Raw genomic sequence first — 23,880 nt, forward strand, 5'->3', positions numbered from 1 at the left:
ATATGTAGGCGATCTTCGGAACGATCGTCACAATTAGGCAACGAGTGACATAGTACTTCTAATTATTTATGTGGTAATGCGTGGGATTGAATGATCTCACGTGTGGTTTAGAGAAAATGTAAAGTGTTTGGGATAAACGAGCGAGTAAAGTATTTTCGAAGCGTGAAAGAAGTGTTTGAACTGAATGGCGGAGGAATTTTAGGTGAACCAGGTTGGGTTGGGTGACCAGATACATGGAGTGAGAAAAGTTAAGCATTAAAATAAAAGGGAATGAATGCGTGTAGTGCGGTTGAGACTTGTTGGAAATTTGTCGAAGTGTGTCGAAGCCAAAGAAAGACCTTTTACGAAGAAAATAACCCACCGCCCTTTAATTACGCACCTTGTGTCTATTATAGGTAAGACAGTTTTATTTTTCATGTCAATAACGCATTTTAATCGTTCAAGATAGAACATGTTCAAAGTTTAAGAAGAAACTCTAGTGATTCTGTACTCGATATCACAAGTATATATGGTTACGTAGGTCCTAACAAAAATGAAATGAAACTCGGTTTGTGTAAAGAAAGAAAAAGGAAATGAAATAAAGAATGGGTTTACTGCCTCGTCGACTTCTCGAAGATTGTGACCTATTTTAAATTTTAAATATCGCGAAGCAATTATCAGAGCATTGTCAATTCACGGCGATTCATACGACTCGCCGTATGTAGGTCAGCTCTCTCTTCACTACGTTTGGGTTTCAAGGTTTTAAAATATTTTATCACGGAGATAACTACTACAATTGTGAATAAATATTCGTCATTTATTAAACTTTCTTATAGAAGAAACTTTCTTCCTAAAAAGGAGATAGGTTTATTACAAAGAAAAGGAAAATTAGCATATTTAGAAAATAAGTATTGGATTGTTCGGAAAGTCATTTCGTTTTTCAAAATGGAGAATATATAATTTAATAAAATGTTTATACACTCTAAAGAAATCGTGTTTCATTTTCACCAAAAAGAAAAAAAAAAACGAAATAACTTTCCAAACAACCCAATAATATTTGTTAATTTTCTGCACAATTTCTACACAAAATTGTATTTTCGCGAATACAATGATCATTACAATTGTATGATCGCAGAAGAATATTTGTATATCTTCCACGTTTACGCAACTGTTGGTCGGTAATTCATACGGAAAAACTCTAGAAATACTTCGACTGTTCTATTGAATCTCCAAAAACCTACTAACGTAAAGTCTCGAGTGACCCACGTTCGTCCTACGAGGGTTAATAATAGTTCGATAAGTTTCGTCGTTCGCTAAAATTATCGAGCAATCTAGTACCATATAATTCGATAAGTTTTATCGAACGACAAAACTTATCGAACAACCTAATAAATCGCGCAGACATCTATATTTCGTGTGCGTGTTCATCATTCGCGACTCGGTATCGCATCAGTTCCCGATACACACTATCCGCTGAAATTGAAAGCTAAATTTCCCTTTGAACTCTTGAACCACGGATTTACCAACGTTGAAGCGTGGGGCGTAAGCGAACAGAGTAAATTACACCGTTAAAAGACACGTGGCCCGTAGGCAGCTGGCAAAGACAATTTTCCTTGATCAGGCAACATCACCAGAACTTTCCAGAGCTGCCAGCCCAATAACTGAGTTATTGCCCGGCTGCCGGCCGATACACGGATGAGGCGGTTGCGCGTCAGCAGTCGGCTACACGGCGTATGGTGGTTCCCTTTGTATCAGCCCATTCGGGGGAACCGCGGCAATACCAGCAGCGAACATTCACAGCGTACAACGAGCTGGCTGGCACGTAACACGCGATGTGTCTCGGTGTGCGTCGAAACGCGAGCCCTAACGACGCGGAACGCTGGAACAAACCGTGTCCTGTGCCTGGCAGCTCGTTCCCTCTTCTGTTCCCACTTCTCTCGTTCCGTCTCCTTTTCTCCCGCGTAAAAGCCAACCGTACCTCTCGTCGGACCTCTATTTCTTCCTGTTGGTGTATTGGCTACCTTCGTTTCCGTCCTCCGTACCCGGTGGAAGTCATTATTGATAGGTACCGTAGTCGTGGAGCGATCGGGTTGGTTTCTTCCTTCGCGCGGAATTGGGTTAAGCCGGGACGAGCAGTCGGGAATTGTCCTTTTCCGAAACACGGGGACAGGTCGATTACGCGGGTTGAATTGGACTCGAGGACGCCACTGGTTTAATTTGATGCTTTCTCAGTGACTTCGTCGATTCCACGATGGTCTTCCCGGTTTCCTTATAAATTGCGAAGAACGAAGAACGATAAAACGAAGGATGCGCACCAACTTTCGCTATGAACATGTCCATGGCAAGAAGTTCCGTACAGGTACCTTCGTTCATCACGAACTTGGACGATCGCTTCCCGAACAGTGAGATTTAGCCATCTTCGTCGGTGTCTAATTTCCGAATTTTTATATTTTTTAGGGATGGTAATCTGAACGTGTCTCGGTAGCAAACGAAGATATCGGGTTGTTCGGGAAGTCGTTTCGTTTTCCAAACTGAAGAATATATAATTCAATAAAATGTTTATACGCTCTGAAAAAATCGTGTTTCATTTTCACCGAAAAGAAACGAAATGACTTTCCGAACAACCTAATAGATTATAAAGGAATCGTTTTGGAACGAAAAATGGAAAACGTCAAAACCAACAACCCTTCACAATGTCCGCAACAATGTTACGGACAGGACCCCAATAACGTTGTTAAACAGAAAGGATCGATCAGTTGTAACAATGCTTAAAATTGGACACACAAATCTCACCCATAAACAATGAAACAATTCTAATGAAAACAAATCCAAATGTCTGCGACTTATGCAATGTACAAATAACTGTAGAACATTTTCTAACCATCTGCCCAAAGTAGAATGAAAAAAGAAGGAAACACAATATTAGAAATTCATTGAATACATTACAGGAAGAACAGTCCTGTACAAGAGTCGTAGAGTTCCTAAAGGACATAAATCTGTCCAACCTGATACAGTATCTACTGCACACCAAAAGAATGATAAATAAATGTGGTCGCTAATAACTCGGTAGGTTGATGTCACTTTAAACAAAAACGAAAAGAAAATCATGGTCGTTCCGTGTACCGGAGATGTTTACCTTGACGCGACGAGATCGATAAATTGCTGGGTTCTGGTGAATTTTACACCGGAAGCCAGAGCAAGGACGAATTTCTGGTTCGCCGCAAAGGAACGGTACAACGGGGAACATTCTCCCTGATCTAATTTCGAAGGAAGCCACTTAATTTAAATGTCCGCCTCCCTCCGCCATCGCCATCGTCCCTCTCTCGTCCTTTATCGTTCCTTCGGGGACGGAATTAATTGCTTCTTAAGGAACTGGAATTATGTTTTCAAGAGCCACACCTCGCTCCCGTGAAATTTCCTGACTCTGGCCTTTCTTCTCCGCGCTTTAAGTCGGGGAACAACGGTGGCCGTGTTTTGTGAGAAACGGACGCTAAATAAGTCTGCACGACACAGAAGAAGAATAATTAGTTGTGAATAGCGGTTCCGGCCGAGCGAAGGGCAGCCACGCCGAAGTAAGACCGTAGTTAGGTGAAATGACGCTACGAGGAAGAAATGAAATTGATCAAAGGAATCGTTTCCGGTAACGTGCAGATGGAAGCACTGCCAAGGTATTGGCAGATATTTCTGTAGATATTTATGTAATAACGGTTCACGTCCGTTGCATCGATCGTAAACGGTACGTCAATTGCATAATAAGAATTAAATAACTCTTGATGTCGTTTATAAATGATACAAAGAGTGATCGTTGCGTCAGGATCGAAATAGTTGCACCGCGAGGAAATAAATACAATTTGACGATAATGTAGATACGAATGTTCGTAAGAACGATGAAAAATTAGGGATAGTATTCTTATAATGTTTTTCTTCTCACTTTTCGAATGCCTAGTATTAATATAGTAAGTCCTCGATAAAAGTCTTACACTTGGGTCGCCTTGGAGAATTTTAACGAATATAATAGGCGATTGTATTACAAAAATCGACTGTTTTGTCAGGATTTGAGGCTAAGCATCGCATCAGTGTACAGTCTAACGAGAAAAGTGAATGGAATAGACCGGGGCGTGAGCGAGATAGAGAAACAGCGAGTGAGTCTCGCATTACATGCACTAGAAGGCCGAAACTTTTTTCATTTTGTGTAATATATTTATTAGTGTGTGTTTTTAATTCTGTACGATACGAAACAATTTCTAAGAAACTTTCAATTACATATAATTAAACTTTATCCGAATTACGGAGTGGTTCGACTTATTTTCATTAGGAAATTCTCATTAATTTATACATAATACTTTTGTGTAGATATAGTGACAAATATAAAAACTGTAATAATTATTATTAGTTAAAAATCGATCCAACGAGAGCATATAACTAGTGAAAATGGTTCCAAAGCTTTTAGAGATGAAAATTCGAATTTTTGACGAAGAATTATTATACTTTTGCACACAGAACAACGAGATGAATCGATCTACGCGAAAAGAAATATATAATTCCGATTGAAAGAAATTGCACGATTCCGAAAGAAAATTGCACGCTGCATGTGTATCGTTTCTTTTGTGAAAAGAATGAAGTCGTAGGAAGATAGATCTTTGTTACAGCATTCAAATTTTCCCTCTACTTCTTTTTCTGTCTGCAACGTAACTAGAGGTAGAAATTGTCTCAATTGCACGAGTCATTTCATGTGTTTCGAAAGCCCCAGAAGGCTTGCATAAAATTACGTTTTATATGACTGTTTTATCTGGATTCCACCGATCGATTTCATTATTTCATCCCCTAATGAAGTTCTATTTTGAATTATTAACGAAGAATATCATATTGTTCTACCAATGGAGTTTTCGGTACTTGTCGTTTCAGTAATAATAATTAATATTAAATTGGTAAAAATACAGTACTTATTTTGTAATGAGGAAAGGAAATGAATAAAATTAATGTAATTATAAGATTTGTAAGCGAAACAAATCAAATCCTAATATCTTCACTTAGGATGGTATACATAAGCTAGGGCATAAACTGGCCCACTCGCGACCAGACGAAGGTCACTGCTTTTGTAGAAACATAAGTGCCAGTCTAAAAACAAAGTTAATAAAAGGTTTGCAAGAGTCATCCCGAAATCCTGATTTTTCGTCTACTAATTGTTCCATCCAATCTTTCGCTTACAGATTAAAATATATAAACATCTAGTGTTAGCAATTAAAATATATATTATTTTCTGTTGAACTTGCGTGACTTTTAAGAGTATAGATAGAAAAGAAGGCATACTTTAATTTTTGACGTCAGGTGCATACATATCTTGCTCTTATAATTACCTACATGAACTTCTTAATTATTATAATACTGTTTTCGCTGTAAAATAAATACTTTTTTCTCCACCATCTTAATTTTATGATTTTGTAAAACGTTCCTTTTTTCCGCTGTTTCAACAGAAAATGAATCACAAGATTATTTTTAATTATTATTAATCTGTAGATAATTTTAGCGATGATTATTTAGACTTAAAAAGTCGATACATTTTTGAATATTATATTCCTCGTTTCGATCATTTTGTCTGAGAATTTTTATTATCCCACTCACCGATTCGAGAGACATAAGTTGAAATGTATTCACGCTTCAAAAAATAAAGCTCGTTCAAAAGAATCGGGAAAGGCATCAGAGGCGCGCGAAAGACGCGACCAGGAGCAAGAGTTTCGCATGGGAATTGCAAATGCAATCACTGGAATAAAAATTGGCTGTCATCTGACGTGAAACGAAAGGAAAAAAGGGCGGGAGGAATCCGAGGGTGACGGAGGAAACGGTAAAAGGACGAAAACGAGACAGATAGAAAAAAAATATACGTAACCGTTGAATGAATCGGTTGAAAATCGATTTCGGCCGGTGCAACGCTTCGACTGGATTGTAAATACGAAATTGCATATGTGTATCGCGCGAACGAAGTTTATCGGGTTCCTGTTCGATCGACGTTTCATTCCTTCCGTAATTCACGCCGAACGAACGCCCCGAATGAAATCTGTACAAATTTATCCCGAACAAATGCCATATCGAAATACTCTCAACTTTTCTTCGAGTACATTTCACTGGAGATTTTGCTTTATATAATTGATATTCGACGTAAAATTATTAAGTTTCACGTAACGTAAAATATACCGCTTCTCGATTTATCCGATTACGAGAACGGTATGATCAAAAACACAATGTTTTCTATAATATCTGAGAAACAAGATCAAGTATTTGTTGTTTGCTTTATTTTGTCGATTTCTTTGTCGAAAGGAATTCCACCCATAATGAAACACCCAGTATACATGTAAATAGAGGATTACGTCCAGTTTATATTTTAAATTTACGCAGGGTAATATTTTCCAGAGGACAAGTAGAATATAATCGCAATGTGTACTTTAATCCGCTTTATTAATAGGTGAAAGGCATTTAATGGATTAACCGTATCGATCGTCTACACGAATAATTGTTACCGTATCACCTGTGTACCGGGGTACACTTTTACCTGAGTATCAGGATTACTCTTCTCTTATTTCTCATAAAGGTTTCGATCAAAAGAACGGGGTATTTATTACAAAATATCTGTAGATTATATTAATTTTCAAACATTACTTTTTTATTTTTCCATCTAATGAAACAACATGCTTTAAGATCTAATCACGTTTCGACTATTAGAAAAATCAATTTCGGGAATGACGATTACATCTTCTAATGTTTTAGCTTCCCTCGTGTATATTGATTATTTGCAAACACTTTAAAAAGAAACTTAAATAAATCTCAGAGAGAATTCAAAAGATTAAAAAATTAAATTAATAAACAAAAGATCGTACTTCTTTTGTCAGAAAGGATCAACTTACTCGTTAATTTCAATTTTCTACATAAAATTTCATTCAGTGTGATGTACGTTCGCCATGACTGTTCACCCTCGATAATGAGACAGGATCCTCGCGCGATCGCGTTACCGATTCTCCCACGAAACAAATGTAAGGGATACGGGTCGTAGAAGTAGAACGATGGCCCGCAGGATTCGAAGCTAGCCGAAATCCGGCGTGAGATAAATCGTTCCCGTGGAAGAGGGCCGGTGCACACATACGCAGCGGAGAATTGTTCGCGCGAGGCACACGCGGGGAGTTTTTTTTTTTTTTTTTTCGGCCGCCTCCGGCCGATGAATCTTCGAAGTTTCCTCGGAACCGATAAGGTCTCGACTGCGCCAGCGAAAATGAGAGGTTTCGCGCGCGCGCGCGCGCGCGTACAAGCTTCGCTTCGATAAATTTCAGAAAATCTTATCTTCCGGGAGAGGGGTAGGTCGCGGCGGGGTCGACTTGTAAAATGGATGAAGAGCGAGCATCCCTCGCGTGTACGGCTTCGCTCAATAAACTTCGGCGAGCCTCGTCGAACCGAGAGACCCATAATAAAGACGAATCGTTGTTCGCTGGTAAAAGTTGCTAAGTGGAAATTTCACGGGGCGTCACGGTAGAAGCTATCTCTTCGGTTCGTGCTTAGGGGAAGATTCATGGGGTTGGGTAAACGGTAACGGCGAAACGAAATCTCTTACCAATGAACTGTTTAGAGTCAAAATGAGGAGTTAAGTCTATGCTCAATCCTGATAAATAATTCAATGGAAAGATACGATGAAGGTAGACAGTTTCTGGATTTCTCTTGAAATTAATACAACAATGATTTAGGGACAGTTTCTGGATTTCTATTTAAATTGATACAACAATGATTTAGGGACAGTTTTTGGATATCTGTTGAAATTAATACAACAATGATTTAGTAACAGTTTCTTGATTTCTATTTAAATTGATACAACAATGATTTAGGGACAGTTTCTGGATTTCTATTTAAATTCATACAACAATAATTTAGGGACAGTTTCTGGATTTCTGTTGAAATTAATACAACAATGATTTAGTAACAGTTTCTTGATTTCTATTTAAATTAATACAACAATGATTTGGAGACAGTTTTTGGATTTCTGTTGAAATTAATACAACAAAGATTTGGGGACAGTTTCTAGATTTCTGTTGAAATTAATACAACAATGACTTGGAGACAGTTTCTGGATTTCTGTTGAAATTAATACAACAATGATTTGGAGACAGTTTCTGGATTTCTGTTGAAATGAATACAACAATGACTTGGAGACAGTTTTTGGATATCTGTTGAAATTAATACAACAATGATTTAGGGACAGTTTCTGGATTTCTATTTAAATTGATACAACAATGATTTAGGGACAGTTTCTGGATTTCTATTTAAAATCATACAACAATAATTTAGGGACAGTTTTTGGATATCTGTTGAAATTAATACAACAATGATTTAGGGACAGTTTCTAGATTTCTGTTGAAATTAATATAGCAATGATTTGGGGAGTGCCAATATCGATGGTGAAACAATCGATGTTCAGTTTTAAGTATTGTACGGTTTGGCTATTTTCCTTTTTTATTTTTTCCGTTCAATTCCAAGCTGAGAATCACGAAGAGAACACGACATTGTCGTCGTTCATGCTAAATTATATTACTGTATATTTCTTTAACCCAACTTTATATTCTCGTATGTAGAATCACTACATGAAAATTTTCCTCGATTACAATTTAATTAATCTGTCTCCAACTGTGCAAAGGAAACTACTAAGTGACTTTTTATTAGAATTTTCAACACGCTTTAAACAGAAGCAAATATCTCACTTGTATGGATATATGGTACAAGAGTACACTAACTAGAATATAATCTAAATTAAACGTCGCTCATTTTTCATCTTTCGTTGATCGTAGCTCTATGTTTGGTTTCAGCCATTAATGGTATTCTAAATATCGCAGTACATTATTTTCGAAACTTGAATTTATTTTTACAATATTGAGGCTAGTTCTCTAGACAATTTTTAATGTTTATAGTATATTTGTATAAGTATAATATTTTTAAATTCGAACTGTTGTTGCTTTATTTCTGATTTTTAAGTTACTCTCTCGTTTTGAATTAGTCTCTAATGACTTTCCATCTATAATTTTGTAGATAATAATTAGTTCACTTCTGTATTTAATATCCTTTGTTTTCTCTCTCTCCTCCCTTACGTTTTATATTATATTTAACCTTTCTATATTTTTGTTTTTCAGATATTTCATTATTCTATTCAGACAAAACAGAATTTTCCTTTTGATACTTGTCTATTGAATTTGAAAGTTAAAAGAATGTAAAATTATTATTTTCTTCGATATTTTATTTCCAAAGTTTAATGTTGTTTGACCAATCAAAGAACTTGCACGTTCAATTACATTATCATGGAAGTGAAAGTAAAGGTCACCGTCCTTCGGCTACTTACCTCCTGGCTGTGGGACCATAATCGCACATTGAACATTAAGTTCTCGTATCTTCACTGCCGTAGTTTCAAGTCCGTAAACGTTTCGTTGTAAAATTTACAGCCATAAAAACATCGGACTAAGTGACGTTTGAAGGTCTCGTACGATTCGTGACGTGATCTAAAACGCCTGACCATCAACGAGTTGTTTACCTTACCACGGTGATGTATATAGAAATCAGTCGACTGGAAAAATTTCATAAGTCGAAAGATTACACAATTTTTCCAAAAAGGTCACTCTTGACCTAAAAATTTTAGAGCACGGTCAAAAAAAAATATACGTCTCTCAATTATTATAATATTTATCGAAAAAATGTACATTTCAATTTTACCACGAAAGAAATTGTGTTCATAGATTCTGTTAGTCTAAAATGCGTTCTAGGAAAATCCCCGTGGGACGTAAACGGAACCTCGTGGATTCAGAGTGAATCCGTTATCTCTGAAAAAAAACGAAAAAATGAGAAAAGTTTCCCACTCGATCTCACGCGGTTCGATTATATCTTTCCAGTTGATCCGAGTCGAGTGCGCCCATTTAAGCAGTCTTGACTGTTTGCATTTTAATATCGCAGTCGAGGAAATGCATCGCGCGTCAGTGCAACAGGTGACACGATTCGAAATTGTCAACGTTTCTCGTCAGACGATAAAATCGGATCGTCGTTCACGCATTACGTCCTTCTGTTGCGAGGATCTCAGACAAATTCTCGAATCGCTCTGGACCAATCAGACGTGTTTCAACGCTGTCATTCAACGGACATGTGTTTGTATATTACGATGATGTTAGTGTAATCCTGTCTCTCTATTGACAAATGATTCCAGATATGATGAAAGTTGCGCAATTTGATAACTCTCTCGAAAACTTTGACAGGTCTGATCTTCAATCACTTTAAGCGAGCTAGATGATATGCATAGATAGGTGAAAGAAAATTATTCCCAAAAAGAATTGCGTACCGTATTGAATTAGACAATTTAGTTTACCATGATAAGGTTTGCGCCTAAGTTAAAATAACACTGCCCGTATTTCCCTTGTTGATGGTACTATATTCTATTTAATACATTTACTGTCAAGACTGGTTCATAAATCTTTCCTTTGGTGCTACATTAGGTTACCTTATAATTTATATTTTTAACCGAATAGCTTTATATATCAATCAATTTTATGAACAGTTTTTATAGCTTCTACGCTTTCAAACGCCTATTGGGTTTTTACACAAGGTATCGAGGTGAGGTTAATAACAGTATATAGCTCTACCTCGCCTTTGTACCGTAACCTATATTTATTTTTATTTCTTAGATCGAGAAATAAAATTCTTTACTCGATACTCGTTTTCTTTTTGTATGTAATCATGGTGTAGTAAAAATATATTATCATTACTATTCGTATTTAAATTACATGCCTTAAAAAATAACGCCATATATTTTTTATAAATAAAAGTTTCCGCAAAAACGTTAAAGTGTTAAGGTGCCAATTAATTGGGAAAAGGGTCGACTTGGGAAAGCGGTTTATCGACGGTGCAGCAATAAGGAAATGACTCTACCGCACATTTGGCGGGCACGTTGCTGTCACGGGGAAATTCCTTAGTTAACGTATTAAATGAGAAGATTATTCCGGTGGGTGGTCGGAATCGCCAAAATATAAGTCCACGTAGCAGAATAGTAAAGGAACCGCAGTTTCTCTACGTGATTTGTCTACGGGTGAGAGTCTAAAAATGCACCTTAGTGCATTTAGACTAATATAAAGTTATTTATGAAAAACTACTAAAACGAGCCATATTGGAGCGTTAGAGTATCGAAAGATAAAGATGTTTTATAGAGTATCGAAAAAGATAAATGGTTCGAGGAGCACTACATCTATAGGGCTTAAAATTGTTTTCAAATTCAACAGTGTATGTGCAATTAAGAATTGCATCCTTTTTTAAATTGGAAATGTATATTTCTTGTTTGTAGCACAGATCCCCTGTCCATTTTACGTGAAAAATTATTAATATATGATGACAAAAAAATTATTAGCTTTCTAGATATTTTCAAAAAATAACTTTTTAGAGGAGATTATTGTATCTTTATATTCAATATGTTACCAACAAGGAATTATGTTGTACGTTAACCATTGCAGATAGAATCGCTGACTAATTAATCATGTTGTGCAACACGTTTATACAATTGCCTCACAGTAAAATGCAGCTGAATGTTTTGTAAACCAATATTGGGTGTGATAATTATGCAACCAGACAAGGTCCAGAGATATTTATGCACACAAATATTGCAAAGCCAAAATCAACTGGAATATGGTCTTTGTAAACGAATTTTATTACTCTACCAATAAGTCAATTGTAATAATTTTAAAAACAGTAATACAGTTTTATTATCTTACTTTATAATAGACATTGAATATTTGAAAATACATTGAAGTCAAGGATTAAGTAATAATATTTTTTCAATAATAATATTAACCGAGGTGTAAGTAATATTTGATCGATGAAATAAATATTTTCAATGGTGAGTATGTTCAGCTCTTGTATTGTTTCAATTATTACGTGCATAAATAATTTTAGATTACGTTTGAAATATTACCATATTTAAAACTCACGTTTACATATATTGTATAACATTCATTATATCATCAAATGCTTGATATCTCGTATCTAAATATTTTCAAACACGTCTTTTTCCAAAAAATACACCATTACTGATGTGAAAAAAAATTACAATTACAAACGTGGAAAATGAACTGTCTCGAATCTTTCAGAATTCTCAGCGCGTACTTTGCCAAGAAGTTTTTAGAATTCTCGGTAAAAAGTTCCATCTTGGTACAATATTTTCGTCAGTTTTTCTCGGTAAATTAAATATTTTTCCCGACTCCCGGTGTAACATACAGACCTCTCCCAAGTACGTGAAAGGATTTTTGGTGGAAGCAGCTCCACGATGAATTATTGACGGGTCTGTGGTCGACTTCGTCTCGTTGGGAAAGTAATTTATAGCCTAACACAAACCCTTAGCGAGGCTTGCAATAACAACTCGGGCCAGGATCGAATATTCTTGTATAAAATGTCACCGACAGCAGAAAAATGTCACGAATCTCCGACAACAAATCGTGGGTGGTCAATTACTGGAAGGGAAACCTTCGAGGAACGAAAACCGATTGGAATAAGTGTCGACTGGAGGGTGAAGAGCTCCTCGATCAAATTGGGCTTCGTGCAAGCTTTTTTAATCATTTATAACACGCATCCGAATAGAGTTTGCAAGTAATGTATACGAAAAGTTTATATTCCTCTGTTACGTATTAATTTTGAAAAAATACGGCAAGGAAAACGACGATTGAAAAATTAGAAATACAGCAATCTATGAAGGGAATAATTTTCTAGGAGTTTAAAGTACACCTTTAAAAGGGAATACACGATTATGAAATTATAAACATACAAGTGTATTCTATAATTTAGTAACCGAACTATTATATATTCACTATTGGGAATATATTATTTATTTCCGAACTTGAGTGTTTAGCAAGTTATTGTTTGTACATTGGTTAATATTATTATTGGGAAAATTGTTTATCTTGACGTCAGTATTGACTGGGTAATGAATGTTTACTATGAGGTAATATGACATAGCTGTATTATTATCCTTAATATTTACGTCTGTAATATTAGTACATTTTATTCTTTCTATTTTTAAATTAATATATGTTTCTACTTTTACATTTATAACTTAAAAATAAAACATTTTTTTGAATGCATCCAAATTGTTTTGAAATACGACACTCATCTCAGGAATTTAGTACATTTGTTACATTTCTCTGTAAAAAAAAAAGATAGTAATATTTTTATAATTTCATTTAGTCTAACTACTAAAAGTAGGCTAAAACTACTAAAATGGTTTACTACCTTCTGTAGAATTAAACAAATTACAATAGCAAACGACGAAACAAAAACGGAAAATAATGACAAAATAAAATTTTTATTTTTGTACTGAAAGGCAGCTCGAAGTATCTCTAAATGCTACATTCTTGTCAGTAACATGTAAATTCCACTCAGCCATTACTTAGCCTTTCATAGCTCACTTCGCTTGAAAAATTTATTACATTCCCATGTCATAAAACTTCTTCGACGACTGAGTAAACTTCTTCCATAAAACATTCTTCTTTTATAGTCTATCAATACGTATTAAACCATCTGCTGCGTCGAATGATCGAAACCCTACGTTCAGCTCGTCGAATAGGTTTCCATCTTTTCCCTTAATTGGGATGAAATTCCATTTCACCTGACAAAAAAATAGTCTCCACATTTGGAAAATGCAATAGACTGCACTTTAACTACATTAATACTACCCAATTTTTTCTTATCGTACGATTCGTTCACAAGTTTGCACACATAACGAATTGTAACATATAATTAATCAATTTTCCCTTATCAATCTTGTTTCAAATCTACGAAGCCTATTCGATCGTTGAATGCACTCAAAGATTGCCCCCACAATTATGATTACAAGGAAAAAAGACACAAATAATCTTCAAACGACTGTAATAAAATATTTTCATTTTTGCTCGATATTACGTTTAATTCGAACTCGAACCACTCCGTGCCTCGTTCTTTCCTTCCACTCGATTAATCGTTTCCGGATACGTTTCTCTTCTCCATCGAAATAACTCGTCGAAAATGATTTCGACACGTCCGAAACCGTACCAACGCGAAGGAGAAACTCGAACCGAGGGTTACCTAAGTTTTAAATTCCATTCTCGCCTATCGTTGCAAACCCCATCTTTCCATTGTCCCCGATTGTCGTGAGGAGCGACGTTAACACACGATCGCTAAGCTTGGTATACGTGATGCCCCCTCCGACGACGAAAGTCCCGTACATAAATTCCAAATAGATTCGAAGAGCTTCCGCGCTGTTGAATCGGCTCAGATTTCCATCGAGCGGGCGTGGCGGTTCGAAAAGAAATATAATGCCCGAGGAAGAAAGGTATCTTCGGTTCGTTCGATCCGGTAATATCCGGTGTTCGTTCGACCTAGAAATTTCCAACTTCGCGGTAGAGAAAAAAACAGACACTGGAAAGAGAACGGGTCACCTCCTTCGAGACGGCACAATGGTCACAGTTGGGGGGAGGGTTTGGTCGGTTCCTGAGAGGGGGATGAAATAACGGTCAGCGCGATTTCCAATCTTTGTGTCCGAAAATCGTGCTTGATCCCCCAGACGCGGAGGAAAGAAACCAACGTAACCACGGGAACTTCTCTCGGTGTTCACCCCCGAGAAGTAAAGGAGAAGTCGAGGGCGCCTGTTCGGATTACAAGGCAAAATACGAAGGATCGGGAATCCCTTAATCCTTTAATACCGATTTTCCTCGCACCGACTGTCTGGCGTGTCGTTTCACACCGACACGACGGATGGAACAGATAGACGTTCCAAGGTTCGCGCGAACAGTGCGAGAACCTACCCCTCCAACCTCCGAGCAAGATGGAGGAGGGTTAGAAAATTCGCGGATGCCAACGATGCTTTCTCGGCCCGCTGTTTTGCCTGACGCTATTTACCCCGGTTCTCCACCTTGGCGAGGATAAACCTCCCTGGAGAGGATAAAGACGGTGGTTAAGTCGCTGCACGGCGAAGAAGTCGAGAAGCGAGCTCGATGAACCAACGTGGGGCACTGTGTGTAAGAGGGGAGGGGCGACTGGGTGCGAGGGGGGTGATGGAGCGGAGTAGGGTGGCAGGAGGGTGGAAACAGGACCGTAGAAACGCGCAGGAGAAATAGATTATGGCCCGCGGGTGTGAGAGGAACTCCGTTATTCCTCGAGGAAAAGAGATTACAAGATGTATCATCGCCGAGGCTTGCCAGCACTTTATGGGGCTGTAACCGTCACGGTAATCGAGTCCTTAATGCGGTGTAATAACGTCGATTCGGATGAGATTCGGTCCGATGGTGGAAAACGACGGAAACGTTTCGAGAGACCACGACTCGTTAATTAATCGTTCGACGACGAACGTCACGCAAGGCCTTGAAGTGTACCCACGGATATCCTGGTTATCCAGTACAGGGTAGTAACTTTGACATTTAAAAGATTCCGTATCGTGTTTGGTATCGTTTCATATCGAACGATACACGGAACAAAGTCCGCGCTATTCGACAAGTTGATCGTGTTTTCTGATAATGATTTTACGGTGTATAACATTCAGACTTCGTTTCGCTGGTTTTGTAACGCGAAACCTTGGCTACCGTTGATCGGACGTTATCGAAACTGTCTATAGCTTCGCTTCTAATTTTTTTTCACGAATTTTCACGTGATGTTGGGTATTTTTTACAGGTATGCAAAGTAAATATCCGCCGTAAATACTGGCGGATTTGGATCGGAAAAAAACAACAGAGAACGATACCGAAAATGTAAACCGAAAAGTTACTGGAACCATGAGATATTTGTTTTTCTCCAGACAGAAATACCTGTATCGAGCAATTGAATGTTGTACCGGTTCAAAACTCGGGTTCGTATGTTGCAAAATTTTTTAGACGTTCGCGAGAAACAATAGCAAAGAATGGAAAATTTCATCGACTTACAACGAATGCACGAAGTTAAAGATATCTTAACTTTTTTGAACGTTCTGCTTCTATCCACTATGAAAACGAAATTTTTATGTTTAAAGTTTGAAATTTGGAGATTCCCTCGTTCGCAAAGTTTCCACCGAAATAAAACTATACGTCTTTGTCTCTACATTCGGAGATGAAAACCTTGTCGTAGATTTTTTAACGATGTTAATCCACCTTGAACTCTAAAGACGTAAGTACTTAATATATGTTAGAGGAAGTATGATTAGTTTGCTGCAATTATCTTGTGCGAATACGTATTGTGGATTATAGAGAAACGTTTCAATAGACGAAGGAAAGACATTCTATGTACTTATTCTAATTTCGGATAATATAATGTTGCAATAGTAATTCGATTACCAGAGATTCAAATAAAAGTGTCTAGTTTTGACTAGGTGTTTAAGAATACGTTTTGGAGAGTAATATTTCGGTGTTCTAAAAAATTCAAAATAATTATAAGAAATTTAACATTAAATACATAAGTTAAAGAATATGTACAAGACAAAAGTTGAACTAATATTAGAATAACAAGTACAAAGAAATTCGAAAGTTATGATAGTTACTACTCATGCTACAACAGTGTAAGGATTTTTTGTTCAGAAATGGATCGAAAACATTGAATGCTGATAACAGCAATCCTTTTCGAAAAAATCAATTTTTTATTCTCCTACGATAAAGTACATCTTAGCTAACGAGTCGATTCATTGATCATTATTTTCACTTATGTCATTATTTCTAAACTGTAACGATGATAGAGTATTATCTGTTTCAAAGACTTCTACTTAGTTACAAGTGCAAATAGCGAGTAATATACAGACGTATTAGCCAAGTTGTACTTCACGAATGTTGAAAAATCGATTTTTAACGAAAACGATTCGGCGAGGTATAATTTTTACTACCTCGTATAAAAAAAATTTTATTTCATACTTTCCATTCCATTTGCTCTTGATAGATTTCCATCCGCTTTGTACAATTATTGGGTTGTTCGGAAAATCATTTCGTTTTCCAAAATGGACTATATATAATTTAATAAAATTTTTATATAGTCTAAAAAATCGGGTTTCATTTTTATAAAAAAAAAACAAGATGACAACCCAATATTTCACACTTGTCGTCATTGCTTTATGTATTGAAGGGAACTGAAATATTACATTCGAAAAAAATTCCGTTTCAACATGTTCGTCATATACATCACAAGGAAATAATCAAGGAAAAAGAGTCACCTTTCACTCACAAAAACAAAAGCTGAAGTTGGTAGTTGGTTTCGTTGTCACAGTAAAGTGACTTTTACTAAACCAAGTGCTGACACAAGTGACATCGACGCAAATGAAAATAACGAGCAATGAATCGTCTCGTTAGTCAACGTGTAGCTCATTGCGAAAGGATAAAAAATAGATTTTCTCAAAAAAAGAAAACTCGCCGTAAAATATATGTTACTCAATGTTCTCGATGTATTCTTAAAGAAGAAATCATTCGTATACCGTTTCACCATAAGTAAATCGTAACAAAAAATCGTGCTTGTACTGTCGTAATATTTTTCATTTCGTTATCGGTAATCGTACGTATCAACATGTAGATTGAAAGAAATATCTGCAAAAATTAAAAATACCCGCTCTGTTAAAAATTCTCGTGGTGTTCATCGCGAGGAAAGAATCAACGAGGTAAGGTCGCCTTTCGCCCCAAAGTAAAACGTTAACCCACTGCATTGGGCATGATTTAGCTAGCAAGCCCAAACAAAAGATAGAGCAAAGTTGGCAGCTGGTTTCGGTGGCAACGTAAAGTGACTTTTAATAAACCAAGTGCTCCAACGACTTAGTCGAGACTTACTTAAGGCGGTAGGAAGAAGAAGAGGAAGACAACGTTCCTCGACGGTTGTTGCCAACGAATCGAGAGGGTTGGTCGCTATGGCATGAGCTGGAAAGTGGAAACCTAGGGCTGGCTAGCGTGGATGGGGTACGGGGATAGGCGGGCTTCCTTTGTTCTTGGCGGGCGTTTTGTTTCAGGATTACGAGCTTATGAAATATTCGCGTTTATCTGTGGCAACTACATGACCGTGGGGAACGGGGAGGGGGGTTTGGCGTGGAGCGGACAAACTGGAGCGGGACAACCAAAAGCGGGACTGCTGTCTGTTAATCTGCGAGCCGTGCCGCTGATTTCGAATTAATTATCGCGTTAAACTGCTGCTCGCGTTTAATTTCTATCTGCACTTCTGCCAGCACCACCGTACACGAACCACGCTATTCCGCTGATTTTTATCGCTCGTTGCGCATCCGCCCGCGCGTTTCGCGATATTTGGCAGGACAGGTTTGGATTATGCACGAGCGGTGCGTTCTGCGGTAACTATAAACATCGGGACTCGTTCGACCGTAAATTCGTAATAACGAGACGTCTAATTCTTTCTGTTCGAAGTACAGTCGAAATGGTGAAAACGATGTTCGATTTACTCGGTTAGGTATGGAAATATTCACCGGTAACACGGTAACAATTTTCTCGACGTTTCGATCGAAGGAAGTTCACCATATTCGAGAGTACTAAAGTATAGAGGAACGGAAATGAGAAACAAAATGAAGGAAAAATTATAAACGAGGAAATGCACGAATCGATTATCTGTGAATACACGTGGAAAGAATTAGTTAGAGACGAAAGAAACGGAATGTGAATTAATCTGGTGTACCAAACCTGGTTGTATTATGTATGAAAATATTGAGTTCTTGAGCAATCTTCTTCATTTATATGTAATATTATCAAATATTTGCTTTCGGATACCTAAATGTATCTGTCCTCCTTAAAATATGATTTTACGACTTTTCTGCTGCCGCACAATTTCACGGAAAGTTATAATCAACGTGCAATTATAAAGAACACTGTTTCCATTACAAAGTGTGCTAGTATGCTCGACACGAGGTATTAATATCAAAATAATTATTTTCCAACGTTTTTCATCGACAAAGTGTTCTCCCCTGCAAAATGTTTTCTGCCATGCGATCCTGGTAAGCACTGTTACTATTCAAAGAGGGTGTATATATAGAGCTACAGGAGCGAAAGGGTTGATTTAACGCTGATAAAAATACATTGTCGTAGTAAAGGGGTTTAATAATAAATTTAATAAAGGTGCATGAAACGGGACGATTAACTCGTACCTTATTTTCGAGACCACGGTGGGGGTAAATTCCAGCTTGGCGAATCCTAACTCCTGGGGCCTGACATCCTCCAAGCTACTGTATCTGACGTAAGTGCAAGGCGGCGCAGAAATCGCTGGAAGTAAATATAGAAAAAGTATCGATCAATATACGATGAAAATAACACGTTTATTTAGTTTATATAGACTTTTGATACTCGTGTATAGAATATCGCGCGATGATTAAACAAGCGTCTTCCTTGCGTGAAAGGTGCGCACATTAAATCGTGTTTCGGAGGATCCATTTATTACTTTTCCTCATAGGTATTTGCTCATCGGTGACAGACGACGAACACGAAATAATAGGAACGCGGATAAAAGCAATAATTTTTCAATTGCAAGAGGAAATATTTCTTCTTGGATTTTTCATAACACCAGGAAAACGTAATTTGGAACAGGAGTTGAAAGAGTCATTGAAATGAGGCAATTTCTGTGCGTTCGAATTTAAATCGAAACGGCTCGTGATTTCGTTTTTTCTTTTTTTTTTTTTTTCAATTCCATCTTCTTTCGCGAGAGCTTTTAATATCGTGTCACTCAACAGGTCGCGTTGGTATGTTCAAAAATATGTGTCGCGTCCACGCGAAACATGATTTTTTTTTTTTTTGCGTTGTAACGATCCAGGGCGCAATCCACGCCGACTAATTTCGTATTTGAACCGTGTTCCGCGGTATGAAACCGATCATCATCGTTTTGGACTTCTGCCGGCAGCGCTCGGTTTGCTTTGTTCGATGGTGGAACGGTATGAAAGGGTGAAAGGGTGGTGCTCGAATAACGAGCCGACACCGTTAACGTTGAAAAATCAATAGGGCCGCGTACATTCCTCATAAATAAATATGAATATCGCGCTTCGCGACCCTCCGAAGCCGTGTATCGAACGTAAACTTATTACGAAGACGATCACCGAGTCTTCAAACTACCAATAATCGAAAACATCTATTCCTATAGACACATTGTAGATGTATCCTTACAGTGATGGATCGATTAACGATTTGTGCTCGCACGAGCTCTTTTACTGCTTTAGTAAGAGGAATTGATAAGAAATTGTGACAGATGCGCACCTTTTCAGTGTACATTGGTCATTTTAAGAACTTAAACAGGAATCTGTAAATGTTAATATGTAGAGAAGAATTCGACTGGATTCTCTATCGAATAAATTAGTTTGCATTTAATCGATACAAGTAATGATTTTGACTTCAATTTTCTTTTAGAATTCAAAGTGCATTCGATATAAATTTTTGGGTCGTCTTCAGTGAGAATGATAAAAATATTTGAACATTATTATAGAGTGAAAATATAGATATTAATTGGAAGAAGATTAATACATGAAAGAAGAGAATCGTTAATTTAAGTTATAATTATTCAATTATATGCCATACGTGTATAGGCGTGGCACCTTGAAACGCGATGATTAATATGTTTGTTCAAATTTATTAGATGTAAACAAAAATTTATATAATTCTGTTGATTTTTTATTAAATACTACCGTTATGTATCGATGTGTCGTAATCATTACACATATGATCACGTATATTTGAATAATGATAAATTAAAGTAACAATTGTCTTTTTTGACACCCATATAATATTCTGTACAATAATCTGAACAATAATACGAATAATAATCTAACTACCCATTTGAATAATTCTATTCTTCGATAGATATAACTAATATTAGTCTACTTCCAATTGCTACGTTTATAATTTAATACAATGTTAAGATGTATGAATTTTCTTACTAAACATTGATACTTAAAGTAATCTGAATTGAAGAAAAAAAATGTACACTAAAAAAATTATACGAATTGATTGGAAAATAAATTACGTCTCTCGTTATACAAGCAATATTTAATTTTAATATTCCTTTATGAAATACGTTAATTTTTAGCAACAAGTATTGTCGATGGAAACGATTTTACGTTAGTATAATGACTCGATAATGTTGCAACGGTTCGATGGATTTGTGCATAAAATGAGGTAATATAGCTACCTCGAGCACAATCTGAAATAGGATAAAAAGTTAGGAAGAACTCTCCAGTAACCATGCAGCATCTAATTTATCATGCAGATCCGCAAGCTTACGAAGAAGAGGCTGAGCAAGAAGCAGAAGATTCCTGTACAAAGCTCCTCGCCCTTAAGTTTTCGAAAGGAGATCTCCCTATTCCACAGAAGGAAGTGCAATATAAAGAGTTACAACGAGGAAAAAGAGAAATACCTAGCTACAGGGGAAGCGAAAAATATTTTCTTCACCTACAATACTTAATACTTTCTCCAATGTACTACCACAGTTACAAAGTACAATCCGAATTGTCATCTTTCATCTCTCACGTCTCGAGAGGTGAAACTGACGAAGAAATATAAGGTTACAAAAGAAAATTTCCTGCTCTCTTCTTTCTGTAGGATTGTTTTGCAACTACTCCAAGAAAGTCACACAGGGTACGGTACAAGTGAACCACTCTCTTAACGTCCTATCTGTTCGCGTCGAAAGATCGTAAATCGTCGAGCAACATTCTCAACGCGTCCATTTAACTGTTTTCCTCGTTAAATTTTCTTTACTTTAATATTCCAGATTTTTCAAATTACATATTGTACACTGAAAAATTCATTAAGGAATATTGTTCGGAGGTCTAAGAACCTAGTGACATTTGAGATTACTTTTTGAAATCACTATTGACCAAGTCAATTTCAAATTTTATACATATATTTATCCACATTTTTTCAAACTATAAGAAATTTTTGAAGTATGATTAACCGATTTTGTCGAAATAATGGATTGTTGAATACGATATGTACAAAAAAATTATATCTACGATTGGCACGATAATTTTTTTTGATGCCATTTTAAACTAAATGATGAAAAAGATTCTTATTGTGCGTAAATGTGATTATCGCGAAATTGAAGATTTCAAAATAATAAAATTGAATAAAATAAGTCAAAGATTGAAAAATATACAGCATTGAATGAACAAAATTCATATCTCAGCTAAAATTTAAAGCAGAGAATTTTTTACTGTACTTTAAGAGAATAATATCATAGAAGTAAATATGGATACGAAGAAGAATGTTTTCTTGGTGGTATGAAAGCGTAATTATTGTTGCAGAAAATTGTTGTAGAAAGAAGCACATTGAAATAATACGAGAAACGAACGAAAGCTGAATGTAGAAACAAAGAATACCTGAGACATATTTAAGTAGCGCAGAATCGCATGAAAATTCCTGACTGAATGAAAGGATAAAAACTTTTTAATTCTTATTTACGTCATGCTCGTAAACAATAGCGTTTCTCCCTTGGTGAGCTAATCAGCCAATTCTCTTGTTCCCTGGCCCATGAAGAGACAACTGTTGTATTTTTGTTAATAAAAAGTTACGCGATTTTTCGTTAGAAAATTGAGAAATTCTCATATTTAATGAAAACTTATACTCGTTTTAGTGAAACAGGAAAAACGCCAAAAGTAAGTTAAAATATTATAAAAAAATTTGCTTTGCGTTATATGTTAAAGCTTATTGGATATCCCAAAGCTTTCCAATTTTTATTATATACAGAAGAATAGAAAAGAAAATATAATAATAATAAACATAGCTGAAGTAAGGATTAATATGGATTAAGACATATGTATAAAATAGTTAAACGTATAAAAATGTATTTCGAGCACGTGGATTAATCATTACTTGACAAGAACAAGGAAGCGAAATTATTTTGCAAAATTCGTGTAATATCTGTGTTTTTCGTTACGTGTTTACGATTATACAGATGTACGAAAAAAGAAGAAATGGTGAAAATTAATCTAGCAATATAAATCCTAATACCCGCTCTTATCTCGTTCCCATACCGTGATATATAAAACATTGTTTCATGTAAGAAACAGGAATGTACAAACGATTCAATTTCGAAACTTTTCTGTCTGAAACCACACAAATCCTTCAAAACTCTCGCAAAATTTTGAAAAAAGAAACGAATACAGAAAGCAAAAGCCTTTACATTAAACATTAGCTGATAATGCGATCAGACTTCAGAATATTAACTACCTCGAAACAGTCGACTTCGTAATTGTTCCAAACTACGTAATTAGAATATTAGCGAACATAGTAGAGCACCGAGTAGCACAACGCTAGTTCGCGCGAGAACAGCTTCCTAAATCCCCTCAGGAACAAATCAGAAAGCTTCTGTGCGGCCACCAATAAATTCACCACTGGCGAACCATTACCCCGAATCACCGCGGCGCTTTCAAAAAAATTCTCCCAGCGAAAACAACGACGAGAGGAACGAGAAGCGGCAAAACACGAGGCTCGACGGAGATACGAAAAGTTCCGCGTCTCGAACGAGGACGATGGTGGCACGATTGTTGGCACAGTGCAGGGGGGGGCAAGATGAAGGGGTAGGGGGGCACAACTTCTCCAGTCGGAGAGTTCCGAAGGCGCCCGGAGCGTCTTCGAGCGTCTATGTATATACCAACTGCAGACAGCTCGCTTTAAAGGGTGAAATAGCTTCCCCAGCCCTCATCCATCGAGGGTAAGCAAGGTGAATTTGTCCTGTTTTAAGCTCACCAGTCGAAAGAACGAGGACTCGAGCGTAGGCGTGGTTGCACCAGGCATCGGGAAAAACAGAAAACGTCAGATTCTCGATGAACCTGGCTCGCAACGGGCGTGAAAGAACCTCATCGATTTTACAATCTCCGTGCCCCTCCCCCCTACCCAGCCCCGTACCTTTACAGACTATTACCCCTTCCGCGCCTCCAGCTGATAACTTCGTGTCCCGAAA

General features: G+C 36.9%; 1 protein-coding gene across 2 annotated transcripts in view; it reads right to left on the bottom strand.

The window, feature by feature from the left end:
* Positions 1-23,880, bottom strand: part of LOC143148974 (uncharacterized) — a 260,728-nt gene that overhangs the window by 124,814 nt on the left and 112,034 nt on the right. For both annotated transcript variants that reach the window (XM_076315848.1, XM_076315846.1), the window contains exon 3: positions 19,088-19,202. In XM_076315848.1, the coding sequence (XP_076171963.1) occupies positions 19,088-19,202 (115 nt within the window). The remainder of the gene's footprint in view (positions 1-19,087; positions 19,203-23,880) is intronic.

Source organism: Ptiloglossa arizonensis, chromosome 7 (genome assembly GCF_051014685.1).
Source record: "Ptiloglossa arizonensis isolate GNS036 chromosome 7, iyPtiAriz1_principal, whole genome shotgun sequence".
Classification (NCBI taxonomy): Eukaryota; Metazoa; Arthropoda; class Insecta; order Hymenoptera; family Colletidae; genus Ptiloglossa; species Ptiloglossa arizonensis.